This window comes from Pristis pectinata, chromosome 1 (genome assembly GCF_009764475.1).
Source record: "Pristis pectinata isolate sPriPec2 chromosome 1, sPriPec2.1.pri, whole genome shotgun sequence".
NCBI classification, from domain to species: Eukaryota; Metazoa; Chordata; class Chondrichthyes; order Rhinopristiformes; family Pristidae; genus Pristis; species Pristis pectinata.
Window position 1 is genome coordinate 84,566,630 of NC_067405.1, and position 19,675 is coordinate 84,586,304.

Sequence of the window (19,675 nt, forward strand, 5' to 3'; positions counted from 1 at the left end):
GGATTGGCAAATGGCTTTCAATGCAGATAAATGTGAGGTATTGGATTACGGGAAATCAAACAGGGTAGAACTTGTGCAATGGATGGTAGGGTCCTGGGAGTGTTATGGAACAGAGGAACCAAGGACTGCAAGTGCATAGTTCACTGAAAGCAGTGTCTCCGGTAGATAGAGTAGTGAGGAAGGCATTTGGCACACTGGCCTTCATCAGTTAGGGCACTGAATATAGGAGCTGGGAAGTTATGTTGCAGTTATAAAAGATGTTGATGAGGCCTCACTTGGAGTATTGTGTACGATTTTGGTCACCCTGTTATAGGAAACATGTTATTAAACTAAAAAAGTAGAGTGCAGAAATATTTACCAGGATGTTTCCTGGACTTGGGGCCTGACTTACAAGGAGATGTTGCATAGACTAGGATTACATTCTGTGACTTACTGGCCTATAGTTGCCTTGCTTGTTTTTGCTACCCTTTTTAAACACTGGTACCACATTAGCCACTCTCCAGTCCTCCAGAACCTCACCTATGGCCAGAGATGAAGCAAAAATCTCTGCAAGGGTCTCCACAATTTCTCCTCCAGCTTCGAAGGTCCCAGAATGCACCAGGTCAGGCCCTGGGGATTTATCCACCTTGATGCACTTCAAGGCCTCCAGTACCTCCTCCCTGCTAATTCATATGTGCTCCAAGACACCACCACTCATTTTCCCTATTCTGTTAGCAGCCTCCATCATTTTCTCCATATTAAAGACTGAAGAGAAATATTAATTTAAAATCTCTCCCATTTCCTTTAGTTCCACACACAGACGGCCATGGTGATCTTTAAGGGGGCCTATTCTCTCCCTAACTACCCTTTTACTCTTAATATACTTATAAGAACCTCATGAGATTTCACTTCACCTCACCTACCAGATCCTTTTCGTATCGTCTTTTTACCCTCCTAATATCTCTATTGTACTCCTACACTTCTTGTAGTCATCAAGAGATTCACTAGTTCCCAATTGCTTATGTGCAGTGTATGCCTCCCTCTTTTCCTTAACCAGGGCCTCAATATCTCTCATCGACCAGGGTTACCGAAACCTACCAGCCTTGCCCTTCCCCTTACAGGAAGGTGCAGGCCCTGAACTCTTGTCATCACACTTTAAGGCCTCCCACTTGGCAGACGCTCCTTTCCCTGCAAACAATCTCACCCAGTCAACCTCTGCAAGATCCTGCCTAATGGCACCAAAATTTACTCTACCCCAGTTCAGGACCCTAACCTGTGAACCAGCCGTATCCTATTTTAAAACTAATAGAATCATGGTCACTGGACCCAAAGTGCTCACCGACAGACACTTCCGCTCCTTACACTACCTCATTCCCCAGGAAGAGGTCCAGTGTCATACCGTCTAGTAGATCCCTTTACATATTGAGAAAAGAAGTTTTCTTGGACACATTTCACAAATTCCACTCTGTCTAAACCTTTTAAACTATGGTTGGTCTATATTAGGGAAGTTAAAATCTCCCACTAAAACTGCCCTATTGGGTCAACAGCTAGCTGCAATCTCTCTACATATCTGCTCCTCCAATTCTCATTGACTATTGAGGGAGTGGGGGCTGGGCTATAATACAATCCCATCAGAGTGACCATTCCCTTGTTTTTAAGTTCTACCCATATGGCCTGCCTCACTGGATGATCCCCCAAGAACATCCTCTCCAAGGACCGTTATTACGTCCTCTTTCATCAAGGTGGCAATTCCCTTCCTCTCTTACCTGCACCTCTGTCACACCTGTAGCATGTTTCCTGGAACATTGAGCTGCCAGTCCAGCCCTTCCCTCAGCTACGTTTCTGTTATGGCTATGACATCCCAGTTCTCAGAGCCAATCCACACCCAGAGTTCATCCACCTTACCTGTCAAGCCTCTTGCATTGAAATAAATGCAGTTTAAACCAATGGTCTTTCCTCTCCCTTTACTCTGCTCCTGTCTATCCTGACAATGCTCAGTGGCTACTGTCTAATGCCAGATCCCGACTTTTCCACAAAACCAACAGAAGTTGTTCAAGACGAGGAATCCCCAAGGTAGGTACAATTGTTTGAACGGAGTGGCCATTGACATCAGATTGCAGTAAAATGGGCACAGGGACAAGAGGAGCACAGTGAAGGCTGCAGCCAAAGCCTTTAGGAGGGCAAGTCTGCCTGGTGTCGAGCCAGACAAGGGGGAAAGGTGCCAAAGACCAGAGATCCAGGAGCAACAGGATGCTGGAGATGCCCAGGATGGGGAGCATCTGTGGACAGAGAAACAGTTAATGTTTCAGGTCAAAGACCTTTCTAATGAAAAGTCATAGGGTTGATAATTTAGGACAGTCTCTCTTGCCACACGTGCTGACTAACCTGAGTATTACAGCATTTACTGCTTTTATTTCAGGTTTCCAGTGGCTGCAGTATTTTCCTTTGGACTAGACAACCAGAGACCACATCAAAACCAGTCTGAACATCTGGGTCTGAATGCAGATCCAAGATCATATGCAGCCCTAGACCCCTGGTACTTTAATAGCTGCCACTGGTTTAGTACTGTAAAATCGGGGGGTACAGTACTGGTGAGGCAGCTGTCACTGTGTAACGATGAGGTACTGTACAGTGTGGCATAATGCAACTATATAACCTGCCGGTACAGTACCGATGGGCACAGATCTGTCGCTGTACAACACTGGTGCAGAGATCCGTCTCTGTGCAATACCAGGGTACAATAATACTAGGCATAGATTTCTCTGTACACCACTACAGGACAGTAATAATGGAATTAGTTCTGCCACTGTAACACTGCAGGGCAGTACTGGTAGAGAGGTCTATTACTAGGATGTGCTTACATCACAGTATGTTCAGTACATAGTACTGATGGACACAGGTTTGTATTGTATAATACAATGGATAATAATGATGAGTGCAGGTTTGTACCCTGTTACACTGGGTAAAATGCTGATGGGTACACGTCTGTCCCTGTGTAACACCGGGGTATGGTTCTGACGGGGACAGGTCTGTCACTGTATGACACTGGAGTACATTACCAGTAGGGACAGGTCTATCACTGTACAACACTGGGGACAGGTCCATCCCTGTATAACACCAGGGTATAGTACTGGTGAACAGCTGTGTGTGTGACACTAGGGGGGCACAAGTTCATCACTAAGGTATTGTACAGACAAACCCTGCATTACAGGGAGGTTGCGATCCCAGAAAACTGTATTGTGATGTCACATCTGTACATCTGTAAATGCAAGCTGAAAATAAAATAAAAATTAACAAATTCCGTGAGAGTGAATTTTAAAACGTCTCAGATTTTTGGATAGAGATTTGCAAATTCTGTAAAGGCGAGTTTCTTTTACTCAAATGCCTATAATGGGGTGGGGGATCACTTGTACTGGTGGGTTCAGGTCTTGTTAACACTACCTGCAATTTCAAAGAGCTCTCTTAAAGAGCTGGTGCATAATGGGCTGTTTAACCCAACACTGTGGAATGTTTAGTGACAGCAGAGAGTTTGCCCCATTGAGTTGATGCCACTCTTGGGCATCTTCTATTGTACAGTAGGCTTTAGTATGGACCTGCCCACAATTCTGCTTTATTGTTAGAACGCAACATTGGCATTGGGTGAGACTGTGGTTGTAGCCATACAGTACCCAAATCAACTGGACATTCAATATATTCAGCACTAGGCAGGGAGCATCCTCCAACATCACAGAGGAGCCTTTTCCCATTTGCAGAACCACTCAACCCCTTACCACACCCCACAAGTGCACAGAAGGATTTGATTCATGCATTTAAGAGCCCATCCCACTGCTTTGAGAGCCTTCAACATTATTCTGCCTAGAAACCCACTGCTTGTTTCATTAAACTTCCCAAAATTCACTCATATTAAACTAGCTATAATTAGGACCAATACTCCAATTTTACCTTCTCCTACATTATCCTTCTAAAAACTCACCTCTCAAATATTTTGTGGATGATACCCCCAAAACCATTCCTGAAACAAAGTAAACCCAGAAAATGCTGGAGACACTCAGCAGGCCAGGCCACATCTGGACCAAGAGAAACAGAGTTAAGGTTTCAGCTCCAGTTCAGATGAAGGTTCATTGTCCTGAAATTAACTGTTTCTCTTCTCCATAGATGCAGCCTGACCTTCTGTTTTACTTTACGTTTCCAGCACCTGCAATTTTTATTTCGATTTTGCCAGAAGCACACATCTCTTTTCCACAGCTACCCTGCACCTCACTGTCCAGAAATGGACACAGAACTTGCCAAATGACTAAATCAACTGCTTGGTTTTGCAGTTCAACATTTCTCTTGTATCGATCACTGTTCCACAAGACCAGACAGATGAACAAATTTCAGATGTTTTCAGGTTTATCTCTGGTTATTTCAACATCACATTGTACTACCTTGGCCTCCTGTGTGCACTTTCCAACAGAAAGTTGTTACATCCTGAACAGGAGTGAAAAGATTAGCTGTTTTATTTCCATCTCCTTTGGCTTCCTATCCAGGGGCTTATTAGTCCATGCAGTCACTGCAAAGATGCTGTGTACATAACAATGTCTCAGTAGGCATACTTAGTCACATGTGCAAGTCCATCAGGTGTATTCAGTCACACTAAAACACACATTACAAAAAACATGCTTGTGTTATTAAATTTCTTGATCTCCGTCTATGCACTCAGTGAAATAAGGCATGACAGCCTGTCAATCTCTACACAGTTAATTAGCTTTTACTAGTTCACTGCAGAAAACTTCATAGCTTCTTGCTTGATACCAAGACCATCCTCTACCAAAAATATATATCAGTCCATTAGAAGTAATGGGAGTTAATTATACAAGTGTATAAGGCAGCTCAACCACAAGATAGAAGCTTCCAAATTTTTCTGTTAACTGCATCCAACAAGTCAACAGCCATGGTTCTCAGGGTAGAAGGAAGACAACTTGGAGCTGGGATACTGGAAACAGTTAGAGGTGTACAGTCCAGAATAAGCAGTGATACTGGAATGTCACTGTAACTCAAACAACACTGACCTACATTTCCAGGCGTACATACAAAATGCAACAGAAGTGCATTTTGTTTAGCATGCCCACAAATATACTGGTGCACTGGCAACAGTTCAGATGATGAGGCAGTCCATGCATGCTTTCAAGATCTGGACAACAACCAGGCAAGAACCAATGAGTAACAAGCTATAAGCATCTCCAATAAGAGCTAGTCTGAACATCTTCCCTGGACGTTCAATGGCATTAGTTACCCAGTATTCAACAACATTTGTTGCCAGGTTAGGCAGGGTAATGGCAGATGGAATTTAATCCTGATCACTGTGAGGTGATGCATTTTTGGAGGTTGAATAAAGTTAGGACTTACACAATGAATGTTAGGACCCCAGGGAGTATTGAGGAACAAAGGAACCTTGGTATACAAGTCCAAAGATTCCTGAAGATGGCACTATGGGTAGGTGGGCTGGCAAGGGGGGCATATGGGATGTTTGCCTTCATTAGCTGGGGCACAGAATGCAAGTCTTGGTACAACTTTATAAAACATCAATTATGCCACAGCTGGAGCACAGTGCACAGTTCTGGTTGCCACACAATAGGAAGGATATGATTGCAGTGGATAAGATAGAGGAGATTCACGTTGCCTGGGATGGAATGCTTCAGTTACAAAAGACTAGTTAGGTTAGGTTTGTTTTCCTCAGAGCAGAAGCAGCTAAGGGAGGCGCTGTTAGAGGTTTACAGAATTATCAGGGCCATAAACAAGGTAGACAGCAGGAAACCTTTCCCTGTGGCAGAGGTGTACAAGACCAGAGGACAGAGTTTCAAGACAAGGAAAGAGATTCAGACGGTATCTGTGGAAGGATTTTTTCATCTAGAGCATGGTTGGAATCTGGAATGTACTGCCTGAGGTGGTGGTGGTGGAGGCAGCTACTTCCACAACATTTAATAAGCATCCAGGTGAGCACTTGAATTGTCAAGGCAAAGGTCAAGGATCAAGTGCTGGTAAATGGAATTAATGTAGATAAATACTTGATGGTCAGCATGGACATGGTGGGCCAAAGGGCCTGTTTCTAATGCTGTACGACTGACTGATACTGAATCATCCATGCTCCTAGGAATCACTATTGACCAATAACCTAACTGGAGCAGCTACCCAAATATCGTAAGAACAAGACAGAAGTTCTAGTGCACACTGACTAGTCGAACTCTCAATTTACCAAAGCACATCAGGAATGTGATGAGTATCCTCCACTAGCCTGGATAAATGCCACACCCTACCCCATCCATGCAGCTCAACAGTATCTACTGGACTGGCACCACATCCATCACTTCAAACATCCACTCCCCCTACCACTAACATACTGTAACTACAGTGTGTACCATCTACAAAATACTCCGTAGCATCCTTCCACAGCACTGCCTCCAAAACCCAAAAGATCAAGGGCAGCAGGTGCACAAAAAAAAATTACCTAGAAACTGTCCTTCAATACTATCCTAACTTGGAAATATATCATTGTTACGTTAAGTATTGCTGGGTCTAAATCATTTGCCCTTACAAATCATGGAACTCCCCATCTAATTGCTCAGAGAGCATCTCCACCAGAAGGACAGCAAGCAGTCCAACAAGGCAGTTTACCAACATCTTCCCAAGGGCAACCATATCTGGAGAAGTAAATGCCAGCCTTGCCCACATCCTGAGAATATTTTTCCAACACAAAATGAAACAAAGTTATGAAATTCTTTAAGTATTAAAACTGTTCCAACCATATTGTATGACACTCAAGTGCATGCAGAAGTTCTGTGAATGACAGACTGCTCAAGGATTGTGATGTAAACCAGAAAAAGCATGACCATTTCTGCAAAGTTCTTGCAACAGTTTACAGACCACCAATTCCTCACAGAGATAAGTCAATAAGTTTCTGCAGTGATCAAACCAAGTCCTCTTCCCTAATCTACAATGTGCTTACTTTATAAAATGTGAGCAGGAAAACCAGCTGGTCCTTCAAGCTGGAGATATGAATAGTGAGGGGAAACAGGCAAGTTTTGTGCACCTGATCATCGTCCTATGAGACTGCACCCTCCCACAAATGCTTCTCTGTGACATCAACAGGAACAGAATGGAATCAAACAACCCATGAAAACAATAATGGCCACGAGGCAGAAGGCACCAAGCCATGTCAAGAGAGTGGAACATCAGTTAAATAAAGTATACAACCTCCATTCAAGTGGCAAGCCAAAAATCAAATTTAAGTGTGGTAGCACGCAGACTTTACGTTTTTCAAGTCCCTCCTCCATTAGAGGCCACAGGGATCCTTGAACAAACATTGCCAACCCAACTCCCATTTACATACAGAAACGAAAAAAACTAGGTTTCATACAGGATATCAAACTCAGCCTTTGTGCTGCTGATGCAACCATACTGACAATTCATTTACTTCAAGGTAGGAGCACAGCTGTATAAAGAAATGTTTGGTAATGCAATTCATTGGAAAAGGCGTTTCACTGAAAAAAATATACCTACATTTCCTCCCGTGACCCTTAACAGGAAAATCTATCCTCTAAAATCGTACAAATGTCAGAATCTAACACCAGTAAAACCAAAACTTCTTGACAACTCATTAAAGTAATCCCAAAGAACAGTCACTCCCCCAGGAAAGTGCCCATGCCCAGGGTTTGCTATAGTGGGGCATTCCACCGCGGGACTTGGCCTTCTGCATTCTACAGATCAAAATTTGTGTAGGGGGAGAAGTGGGAGGGAGAAGAGAGAAAGATCAATCAAATACTGAAAGAAATGAGAGAATGGACTGAAAAGAAAAGACTAAAAGGTAGAAAGACAATTCAAAAATCTTAACATCAGACATATCCAATGACAATTTAATATTTATGCAAGCAAGACCATTTAAGCTATAATATTTCTAGTCTAGAAAATTTGAAGAATTTTAAATGACTCAGCTCCATGGTAATGGCTCACTGGTGCAAATGAAGCAATTCCTCACACCTCATCACATGATTGTGGGCGAGCTCCGATTTTTGAGAGGTCAACAGATTGCAGGATTTATTTCAAAAATCTTACTTCATTCATAAAATTTGCAGAGATACAATTCCGTATTCATGTCACCAACCTCAGGAGAAGCATCATCCATTCCATTTACATTATGCCAGCATGACCTCTACTTGCCTTCATGTACATTCTGTGAGGTAACAGTCCCCTGGTGTGCAGTGGTGAGAGGGCCCTAAACTGTACCTTTTCCCCACAGAGCCTTTGTGGCAGCTGCATCAAGCTTCAGTGTGCCCCCGAGCACATAGTTTGCAGTCCACAGCATTCAGATGCGAACAACTCCTCCCACTGGAAGACCAGCAATATTTGGGCAGGCTAGCAAATGTCTTTCAATAAATTGATGGCATTCCAGCAATACTTGCTGTTTTCTCAGCAGGTACCCCAGGGAACCACAAATGGAGTAGAGTCCAATGTTAGGTAGTGGGATGAACCTTTTCCAGGCCTGATACAGGCAGTCCAGAAAATTGACAAGGGCAGTTTCATCCCCACAAGGGCAGTATCTGGTGGCGCTGAGACTCCAGTAATGCACAAAGAATCCAACAGAGGGCTCTGCTCGCTGCCATCCAGGCAAGATATTTGTCTTCTTTTTGCCAGTTATGGTGAGGAGGCATTCTACCTAAATGACTGACAGTCTGCCCAGGGAACGACCTGACAGAATCCACTGTCTCTTTTTCACCCACAAGGCCCTGCAGATCACCACTTGATTAGCTTATGAACACAAGAGACAGAAGCCAGAGGCACCTTGGGGTCACTCACTGAATAGCAAGGAACAGGCAGAAGATCATGGCTGATCTTTTACCTTAGTGCTACCTTCTTGCACTGACTCCATCTCTCTCGATTCCCTTGTTATCCAAAATGCCATCAATCTGTCCTGAATATACTCAACCACTGAGCATCTGCAGGCCTCCTGGATAGAGAATTCCAAACAGTTACTACTCAAATGAAGAAGTTTCTTCCCACCTCTGTCCAGAATTGCTGACTCCTTATTCTGAGATGACCCTGCTGGTGCTAGATACCCTAAGCAGAGGAAACATCATTCTCACATCTATCCGATCAATTCCCCTAATAATTTAGTATATTTTGATGGGATTAACATTTACTATTACATATTCCAGATATGATAGGTTCTGCCTACCTAATCTCCCTTCATTAGGTGACACTAGGGTTCTCATAGACATAGATGTCATAGAGTTATACAGCACAGAAACACGCTCTTCAGCCCATTGAGTCCATGCTGACCGTCAAGCACCGATTTACACTAAATCTAAACTAATCTTACTTATTCTCCTCCCCATTCCCATCGTCCCCCCAGATTCTACCACTCACCCACACGAGGGGCAATTTATATTCGTCAATTAACTTACCAATCTGCACATCCTTGTAAAGTGGGAGGAAACCATAGCACCCAAGGAAACCCATGTGGTCACAGGGAGAACGTGCCAGTGTGCTGGGTTTCAAGGAAGATACAGAAAAGGTTCATAGATACTGTGCTGCACTCACCCACCCCCTCCCCACCTCAACACCCCAGGAATCAACTAAGTGAACCTTTGCTACACTCCCTTTATCCTTCTGAGTGGGGAGAGCAGACCTGTAGTGGTCTCACCAGGAACCTACATGAAGGCTTCTTCACTCTTATACTCAAATGCTCTTGCAATAAAAGCCAACAATCTTCCAAACTGCTTGCTGAATCTGCATGCTAACTTTCAGATATTTGGATACAAGGACACAAAACACCTTTCAACTGCACACTTTTAAAATACACTGCCTTCTTAGTTTTTTTTAATGCAGCAAACTGGATGACCTCATTTATTCCATCTGCTACATTTTTCCTCAGTCCCTTAGCCTGCCTGTATTCTCCTGAATCCTTTAACTTCCTCAAACTCCAGCACAGTGACACAGCTGGTAGAGCCACTGCCTCACAGCTCCTGTGACCCAAGTTTGACCATGACCTTCAGCATTGTCTGTGTGGAGTTTGTACGCTCTCCCTGTGATTATGTGGGTTTCCTCCAAGTGCCCTGGTTTCCTCCCACAATCCAGAGATGTGTGGGTTGGTCAGTCAATTGGCCACTGTAAATTGCCCTAAGCGTAGGTGAGTGGTAGACTCTGGGGGAGCTTGATGGGAATGGAGAGAATAAACAGATTAGTTTAGGATTAGAATAATTGAGTGCTTGATGGTCAGCATGAACTCAGTGGGCCAAATGGCCCGTTCCCTTGCTGTACGACTCTAAGACATCCAAGTCTGTGACAACTGCACTGTCACCACCCATCGTCAACAAACCTGGATATATTACACTTGATTCCTCATTCAAATCATTGATCTGACTTGTGAAGAGTTCTGGACTAGTACCAATACCTGTAGCACCCAGGAGGTCACAACCTCCCAATACAAAAATAACCCATTTATTCCTATAATTTTCTATCCATTATCCAGTCCTTGATCTATGCTGGTACACTAAACCCAGTACTAACCTATGCATCCTATCTCTTGTGGAGTACCTATGCAGAGGTCTACTGACAGTCTGAGTGGACCATGTTAACCAGTTAAACTTTATCTATTCTGCTGGTTGCAATCTGGGAAAAAAAAATTCCAATAGTTTTGTCAAGTATGACTTCTCTCATAAACCCATGTTGGCTCTGCCCTGTCCTATTACTATTTTCAAGTGCCCCATTACCACTTTCTTAATAGATTCCAGCATTTTCCCTACTACTGATGTCAGGCTAATTGTTCTGTAATTCCTCATCTCTCCTTCTGAAATAGTGAAGTTACATTTGCCACGTTCCAATCTATGAATAATGTAAGTTTAGAAGGTGACAACAGCACATCCACCAACACATAGCCATCTCCTTCAAACCCAAGTAGACAGGTCACCTGGTTCTGGGGACTTAATGGCTTTTAGTACTATTGACCTCCAATTCTTTTTTCTTCATTAATGTTAATTTCTTTGAGTGACTTAGTCACACCAGGTCTGTTTTACACTATTTCTGGGAGGTTTTCTACCTATGTGAAGACAGAAACAAAATGTTTACTTTTGCTGCCACTTCCCCTCCCTCCCACATTGTGATTTGTCCTATCTTGTTCAGTAAGGGACTCATTAACTGTAACTAATCTTTTCCTTTTTACCCATCTAAGGAAGTCCTTTCAGTCTGTTTTTATGTCTTGAAGTAGGCTGTCCTTGCATCCTACTTTCCCCATCCTTGACAAGGTCTTGTCCCTCCTCTGCTGAATTCTGAAATTTCATAATCTTCAGGTTTACTGCTCTTCCTAGCAATATAATCCTTCCATTTGATCCAAGACAATCCTCAACTTCTCAATAGCCACAGCTAAACCACTATTCCTGTTGGGGTTTTTCCCCTTAAAATTGATTCTACATAAACAATGTATTAATTCTTTAAAATGTTAACCATCGCTCATTTATTGTTCCCCTATTGTCTTCCAATCTACCCTATTCATCTTGCACCTCATTCCATCATAGATTGCTTCATTCAAATATAAGACCCTAGCTTCATACTAAACTAAATGAGTTTGAATCTTTATCTTACTTCTATCATGTGTTGCTCTGTTTCCTAAAGGACCCATTAATTACCAGATCACTTATCCCCTTTTCATTAAGCAATACCAAGACCTAAACAGCCTGTGCACTTAAGCAAAAAAAAATGCTGGAAGAACTCAACAGGTCAGGTACCATCCATGGAGAGGAATGAACAGTCGATGTTTTGGGTCAAGACCCTTCATCTAGACTGACAGATGTACGTATCCATTTCCCTCCGCAAATGCTACCTGACCAGCTGAGTCCTTCCAGTATTTTGTTTGTTCTCCATATTCCAGAATCTGCAGTCTCTTGCATCTCCTAGCCTGTTCACTGCTGGGCTCCTCAATTTACTAATCTCTTACACACTCCATAAATTCATCCACCACACCTATATGTAGATTAAAATCCCCCAGGATTATTGCATTACCCCTGTTGCACGTTCCTCTAATTTCCCAATTGATATTGTGCCCTACATTACCATACTATTTGGGGTCCTATATTGAATTACAACCAATGTTTTCTGCCCTTTGCCACTTCTTAGCTCCACCCAAACAGATTCTACTTCTCAATCTGAAAATGAAAGTCAGCATGGCCTTTGACCTGAAATATAAACTGTTTCTCTCACCACAGATCCTTCCTGACCTGCTGAGGTTTTCCAGCATTTTCTGTTTCAACTAATTGATTTCCAGAACTAAGATCCATCTTTGCTACTGTCTTCATCCTATTCCTCATCAGGAATACACCACCTCCTTCTCCATTTTGCCTACTCCAAGTGTCCTGGAATATTTAATTTGTAGCATTGTTCACTTTGCAATCATATCTGTCATGGATATTAGACTGTACCCATTTATCTGCATCTTTAATCAATCTATCTTGTAATTTCAAAGAAAGAGCCATCAACTTTGTCTTTTTACTATTTTTCACTGCAGACTAAGTGGAGATATACTATGTCTGTATGCAAGATTTCTTCCTAACTGGTTACTGTTTTGTCGAAGTTTTGGCAAAGGACCTCAGATGCGAAACAATAACTATTTCTTTCCACAGAAGCTGCCCAACTTGTTGAGTATTTACAGTATTTCCTGCTTTTATTTCTGGTTATCTTTAGCCATTTTGTTACCCCGCCCTGTCACTTTGTCCTTTCTCCAACTTTCTAATTTTGTCCTCTTGGGAGACAGCTTGCAAACTTTGACATCAACATTGTTGCATTGAGTGAGACACATTGGGCAGAGGATGGCCAGTTTAAAGAACAAAGCAGTTGGTACATGATGATGATGATGGATATCTTTATTAGTCACATGTACATTGAAACAGTGAAATGCATCTTTTGTGTAGTGTTCTGGGGGCAGCCCGCAGGTGTTACCATGCTTCTGGCACCAACATAGCATGCCCACAACTTCCTAACCTGTATGTCTTTGGAATGTGGGATAAAACCAGACTACCCAGAGGAAACCCACACAGACACGGGGAGAACATACAAACTTCTTACAGACAGTGGCTGGAATTGAACATGGGTCGCTGGACTACCATGCCTGCCCTTCAGGAGGGTAAACCATAAGAGGAAGACTGTCTTCATGAAGTGAACTTCACCACCACAACTGATTTAGTTTGGTGTCTCAGTGACTTCCCTTGCAGAATTGGCGAATGCCTTATGACCCATCCACTCACACCAAGACAGAATCAACATATGATCATCCAGGCATACATCTCAACACTGGAAGTTTCTGATGAGGTCAAGAGTTACTTCTTTCCCCAATCTGGAAGAAACCCTGGTCTACATCCCAAAGGGAAACAAACTGATCCAACTGGATAACTTGAACACAGAATGAAAGGGATTCAATCTTTGGCAAGGTGCAATTGGTAAGGAAGTAATAAAGGCAGCTAACTCCCAGTGGGATTCTTCTCACCGTTTCAACATAGGGTGAAGCACAAGACATCATGGCAACACCCCACCCACCTCCCAGTCCAAGCACCAGCACCTGTTCTATCACTGCCCAAGCAAGGGACTGCAAAGACATCTGCAGCACCCTCCGCAAGGCAGGCACAAATGATTGCTGGTCCAACCACCATCAAGTTCACTATTTGCACCAAACTAGCACCAAAACATCAACAGAAGTATTGCTGCAGAAAGATCAATGTCGAAGCTCTCAAGGATCTAAAAGGCAGCTCTCAGTCTACAGGAGCTGCAGAGTGTCCACAGCTTGTCGAATGCCCGGAAGTCAACCATAATTTGTACCAGTAAAGAAATTCTTGCTTTCACTGCCAAGGACCAGGGCAGGTTTGATGAGAAAGACCAAAGTATCAGGGAATTAATTAACCATGAACACAAGGCCTTCCTAGTTTGGAAGCCCAAATCTTCCAAGGGAAAAGAAATAAGTTTACAGACTCCTGAAGGCAGAGGTCCAGCAGAAAAGCTGGGACCTAAAGAACAGAGCCCAGGAGGCTCAGCATTACATTCACAGGTTCAGTGCTCTACAGACATCTATAATCCAGGACCCTAGCCAGGCATGGGGGTGAATTCATCAGGGACAGAAAAATGTTCAACACAGCATAGGACCTGCTTAACTGTGACTTGTCCTTGACACAAGCATTCTTGACTGCACTCCAGAGGAGCATGTCCAGGCCAGGCTTGCTGCCATTCCTGACCAACAGGAAGTTGAGAAGCCCATATACAAATAACAAGATTCTGGGAGCAGATGACATTACTGCCCAAATCCTAAACCTTAGCAAAGAGCTTCAGGCACAAAGCTGCAGCCTCATCATCCATAGCTGGAATGGGGAGGGCATTACAGGGGACATCAAAGATGCCATAACCATCTTCAGGGACACAAATCCAAGTGTGGTAACTACAGCAAGGTCTCCCTGTCTTGTGCTGCAGGGAAAGTCACCAAGGTCCTTTCCAACTCCTAGTGGTGAAGAGCTGCTCTCAAAAATGGCATGCATTCTGTCCAGAGGCATGGTGAAACAATCTTCACCACATGACATCTCCAAAAAAAAAAATTCTGCAGGGAGTAATGCCAACTACTATACATGGCTTCCCCCCCCACCCCCACCTCAAAACCATCAATGGGGAGGAACTGTGGAACACCCTCCTCAAATTCAGCTGCCCACAGAAATTCAGCTCCAGCTTATGTGTGCTTCACGACAGCATATAAGCCACAACCCTAGCAATGGGTGTGCAATGGAACTATTGCCATGAAGACAATGTCAAAAAGTTGAAAGTCAAAGTCGAGTTTATTGTCATATGCACAAGTACATGTATGCACAGGTTCAATGAAAATCTTGCATGCAACAGCATCACAGGCACATAGCCTCAGAGATGCAACATTCACTAGAAAGACCAGTCTCAAACAAGGCTGTGTCATTGCTCCAACAATTTTCCCCAACTGTTCTTGCCTCAATATTTCATCTCAGCTCCAACAAAACTCCTGTGGGAGTGGAGCCAATTTTCAGAATTAAGCCATACAACCTACAGGGGCAACACTCCCTACCTCAGTGGTCCAACAGTATGCCAACTCTGCTTGTGGCTGAGCTCCATGGCACCATCAATGCTTTTACTGAAGGGTATTGAGACAACTGCAACATCATCTAAGATTTGCCCTGACGTATTCAACAGATAACAAGCTGAGTATTTCTGGAAAAAGCTGTTTAAGTCAAAGAAAAATACAGAAGGTAAAAATCAATTTCCCATGAACGGACAGTTGTAGACTCAACCAGCTCCATCACAGGCAAAACCCTCCCCACCATTGAGGACATCTTCAAAAGGCAGTGCCTCAAGAAGGGGGTATCTATCACTAAGGACCCTCACCACCCAGGACATGACCTCTTCTCGTTACAACTATCAGGGAGGTGGTACAGGAGCCCGAAGACCCACACACAACATTTTAGGAACAGCTTGTTCCCCTCCGCCATCAGATTTCTGAATGGTCCATGAACACTACCTCGTTATTCCTTTTGTTTTGCATTATCTTTATAATAATTTCATGTCTTTGCACTGTACTGCTGCCGCAAAACAACAAATATCACATCATATGTCAATGATAAAGCTGATTCTGAATGAGGCCTCCCTCAAATATAAACAAAGCTATCCCATCAACATGGTTTACTAGATCTTTTCTGCCCAAGCACAGGTTGCACAACCATTTTCTTAAAAATTAAAAATGACCTTGAAAAATTAGAATTGATATTGTGATATTGCACATCCTAAATTAGATTGCAAACAAAATATGTTTAAGACATTCCACTGCAGTATATTAGCAACTTACTAAAACACACTATTCTGATGAAAGGTCATAGACTGAGATGGTAATGGTATTTCCTCATTCACAAATACTAAGAATTTCCAGCAATTACTGTTGAAAAAAAAATCAGATAATAAAGGCTGATATTTCACATACAGACAGGCAGGCTTTATTCATGTTAGACATTAAAATTTTAAGAAATTTGAACCCCAACAAGTCTACAAGCTGAACAACCAAGGGGCAGTCTAGCTATTCAAGCTTCTGATATAATCTGCTTTTCTGGTCCTACAGTGGCCAGCTGGATATCACATCCTCTAGAAACTTTGTAAGCTGCAATGAGGCAAGGAGAGCTATTAAGGAGAAAGGTCTTAATATGCAAAATAAATTAACTACTGGAGGAACTCAGCAGGTCAGACACCGTCTGTGAAGACAAAGGGATGTCCAACATTTCCAGTCAAGACCCTGAATCAAGAATCAGAAAGATCTTAATGGTGGTTTCTGCGGGCTAGAAGCAGCTGAAATACTTTCACCACCAGCCTTTCAAACTCCCCCTATTGACAGTCCCACCCCAAAGCTTGAGGAGTCAGACTATAATTGGCCACCCCAGAATCCCAGGCTGTGGATCAGAGCCACTTGATCCTGTGCTTTGCTCAGAGGTGCTTCCCGCTATTCTAGATGCTACGCCTGCCAATCAGTCTCCCTACCAAGTTGAGAAGCTGGACTCCCCAAGCAATACTCCTTGATAGCCTGACCTGCTCAGTTAACCTGTCTCAGTAAATACATCACACCCCACACCGCCCAGCAGGTCCCCTCCCCACCTCTTTCCCTTTATTCCACGGTCCTCTCCCATGAAATTCCTCCTCCTTCAGCCCCTTGTCACTTTCACCTATCAGCTCCCAGCTTTTTACATCACTCCCATTCACCTCCCTCCCTCCCTCACCTACCCATCACCCCACCCCCGGATCCACCTGTCACCAGCCAGGACTTGCTCCAACGCTTCCCCCACCTTTTTATACCGGCTATCTCCCCTTTCTTTCCAATCCCGATGAAGGGTCTCGACCCGAAACGTCGACTGTCCATTTTCCCTCCACAGATGCTGCCTGACCCGCTGAGTTCCTCAACGGAGCATCATTACTCCACACGTTGGATTAAGAGCATCATCAGCCCACACGACAGGCTGAGCGCCTTGTCACATACACAGCTGCAGTCCTGGCGATAAACACGTCTACCAAGACACTTTAAAACACCAACTGTGAATACAACATAATAATATGAAGAAAAACCCAGAAAACAAATGTTTTTTTATCGTGGTTGCAACAAGCTTATAAAAAAAACACTGACATATTTGAAGTTGGAAGTTACTTCAGTGTTGTATCGGCATCCATTAATCTCTTCAAACAACATAAGCATTCAAAGGACAGTCAAACAATGAATCAGCATTTCAGTAACCTGAGGGCTCTGGATTCAACAACAATTTAAGCGTACGCCGGATACGTCACTGCATCAGGGGGTGCTAAGTCAAATGTCACAGCCCAATTAAAAAAGAAACAAACATTAACTCCAAACCATCATAATGAGGCAGGAAATTAAAAGCTTGGACAAAGAAACAGGCTTTAAAAAATGTCTCATAGGGAAGGCAGGGAGCCTTAGTGCTAGCAACCCCCGTTCAATCCTGTTCTCCCGGTGACAGTGTGGGTTTCCTCCCACATCCGAAATACATGTGGGTGGATAGGTTGATTAGCCACTGTAGATTGCCCCTCGAATGTAGGCGAATGGTAGAATCTGGGGAGTTGATGAGAAGGGGCCATTTCTGTGATGCGTGACTCGACGAAAGGGTCTCCAGAGCTTGGGAGCTGGCAGCTGAGGGCATAACCATCAATGAAAATAAGAGATGCTCAGGTGGCCTGAACTCGAAGTGGGTAGTGCTCCAAATAGCACTGCAAGGCTAGATAAAAGGGAAGGGCGAAGAGATGCATGGATTTTAAGACGAGAATTTTAAAAAGCGAATTATTGCTGTCCTACAGGTGCCACCCCCTGAACACCGGGGCAATGGGCAAATAGACTCGGATGCCAATCTGGACAGGGGCCGAGTTTTGGACGAGCGAGCTGGTGTTCATAGAATCCTTGCAGGGGTGATGTCCCTCAGAGTAACAGAGTGACTGAGAGTTCCGCTAGTGGTGGCCAGAAACGTAGAGCGGACCGAAATTAGAAGTCTTAGGACACGAGAGGATTCCGGCTGGGCAGTTCCACTCCGGTATCGTGGGAAGGCAGCTGTGAATAATCAAATTTAACTGAGGTAGAGATCTGGTAGGGCGGTTAGAAAGGCGACTTGCAGCAAGTCAATAAATTAGTAATGCATTAATAAAACAGAAGAGTAGGATATTAAAACACCCTAGGAACATGCAACTACAACAACGAGGACAATTTTTCAGAATGTACGATAAAAATAAATTATTAGTGCTCAAAATAAAATGAACCACAATTCACACTGCTGGTGTTTTTATATATAAAAGAGCTGCTACTATCTAGTATAAAAATAATACGCACCGTTAGAAAAACATATGCACGTGGGTTTGCAGGTTTAACAGTAAACGATACATATGAAATTAAATCAAGAGCAGAGTCCCATTTGAAAGGCAGCTTTAGAATTCTTGTGTTTGGAGGCAGCACACCTGGAATATGAACTGCCCGTACACGGGTAATGACAGCAGGCGTGCAAAACCCAATCCTTCAAAAGTTTGCAGCAAAATGACAAGAGTCATTCAAACTTTGTTTTTAAAAGTACACCTCATCGCGTGAGAAATATAAGTGCAGGAAATATAAGCAGTTATAGTAAAGCGGGTGCCGCCTCGCACACTCGTTGTTATTTGCTTCAAATTAAGACGAAGGAGAATAATTCCACGTGCGTTCAATTGACCGCAAGGAAATTTGCTCTTTCGGGTTTGGACAGCAGCAACGCTGCGTCTGCAGCAGGTGAACAGCAAGCGCCGAGGGTTGGAAATGGCCACTGCTCCCGGGAGGGAGGCCGGCCGACTGGCCGGCGGTGAGCCAGTTTACAGGAGTCGTCGCCCGGTGCATCAACCCGCAGGCGGCGGAAGTACGTCTGTCACCGCGGACTATCCATCTGTCAAGACGGGGCCCGGCAGGGCGGACAGAGACACTCCATCCCTGACCAGAGCCTGCAAACAACACACCACCGCCCAGGCATCCGCGCTCCCGGGGCTGGCCGGCGGCTCACCCCTTCCCTTCCCTTCCCCTCCCCGGGCCGGGGTCCGGAGCAGTGCGGACCGCAGGTCGCCACAACCGGAGGGGATGGGTGCAAGGGGAGGAAGGCTGCGTCTGTCTGCCGGGCGGGAGGGTGGGCGAGCCGGAGCGGAGGGCTGGCGGCCGCACAGCTGGCCAGCGCCGCAACAGCTGCTGCTGCTTACTTACGATTTGAGGGGGTTGTGAATGACGGCCGCCATTCCGCTACAATGTAGCCACCTCCGGCCGGAGCTGCCGAGATACACGGCGTCCGCCAATCGGCGCGAAGCCGGCCGCGGGGGCGGGGCCAGCCGTCCGATTGGCCCGGCTGCCCGGGAGCCCTGCCACGCCCACCGTCCCGTCCGGGGCTGCCAACCACGTGCTGGCCTCCGCGCTGTTTACCCAGTGCTGAGGGATTTCACAACAGCTGCCTTCCCAGTTTCCAATTACGCCTCCCCCGAGTCATCACCCCCCCCCCCACCCCACCCGCCCCTTCCACCTCCACCCTACGCCGGGCATCAGCTAGAGTTCTCAGGGCAAAGCACAGATCTCTGACATCCACGTTTTGCAGCAGGAGTCGCTGGGTAACAATTAAAAGCAGCCACCAAC

General features: G+C 44.5%; 1 protein-coding gene across 9 annotated transcripts in view; it reads right to left on the reverse strand.

Annotated features, from left to right (window-relative positions):
- The window catches only part of dpf3 (double PHD fingers 3), a 158,160-nt gene extending 138,807 nt beyond the window's left edge, over window positions 1-19,353 (reverse strand). For 7 of the 9 annotated variants that reach the window (XR_007956762.1, XR_007956763.1, XM_052021273.1 and 4 more), the window contains exon 1: window positions 19,256-19,353. Coding sequence is in view for 5 of the 9 variants with exons in the window: in XM_052021273.1 (XP_051877233.1) it covers window positions 19,256-19,287 (32 nt within the window). In the remaining 4 variants the exon portion in view is untranslated. Of the gene's footprint in view, window positions 1-19,251 lie in introns of all 9 variants that reach the window. The other 2 variants (XM_052021308.1, XM_052021315.1) reach the window with 2 other exon arrangements.
- Window positions 19,354-19,675: the final 322 nt, after the last annotated feature.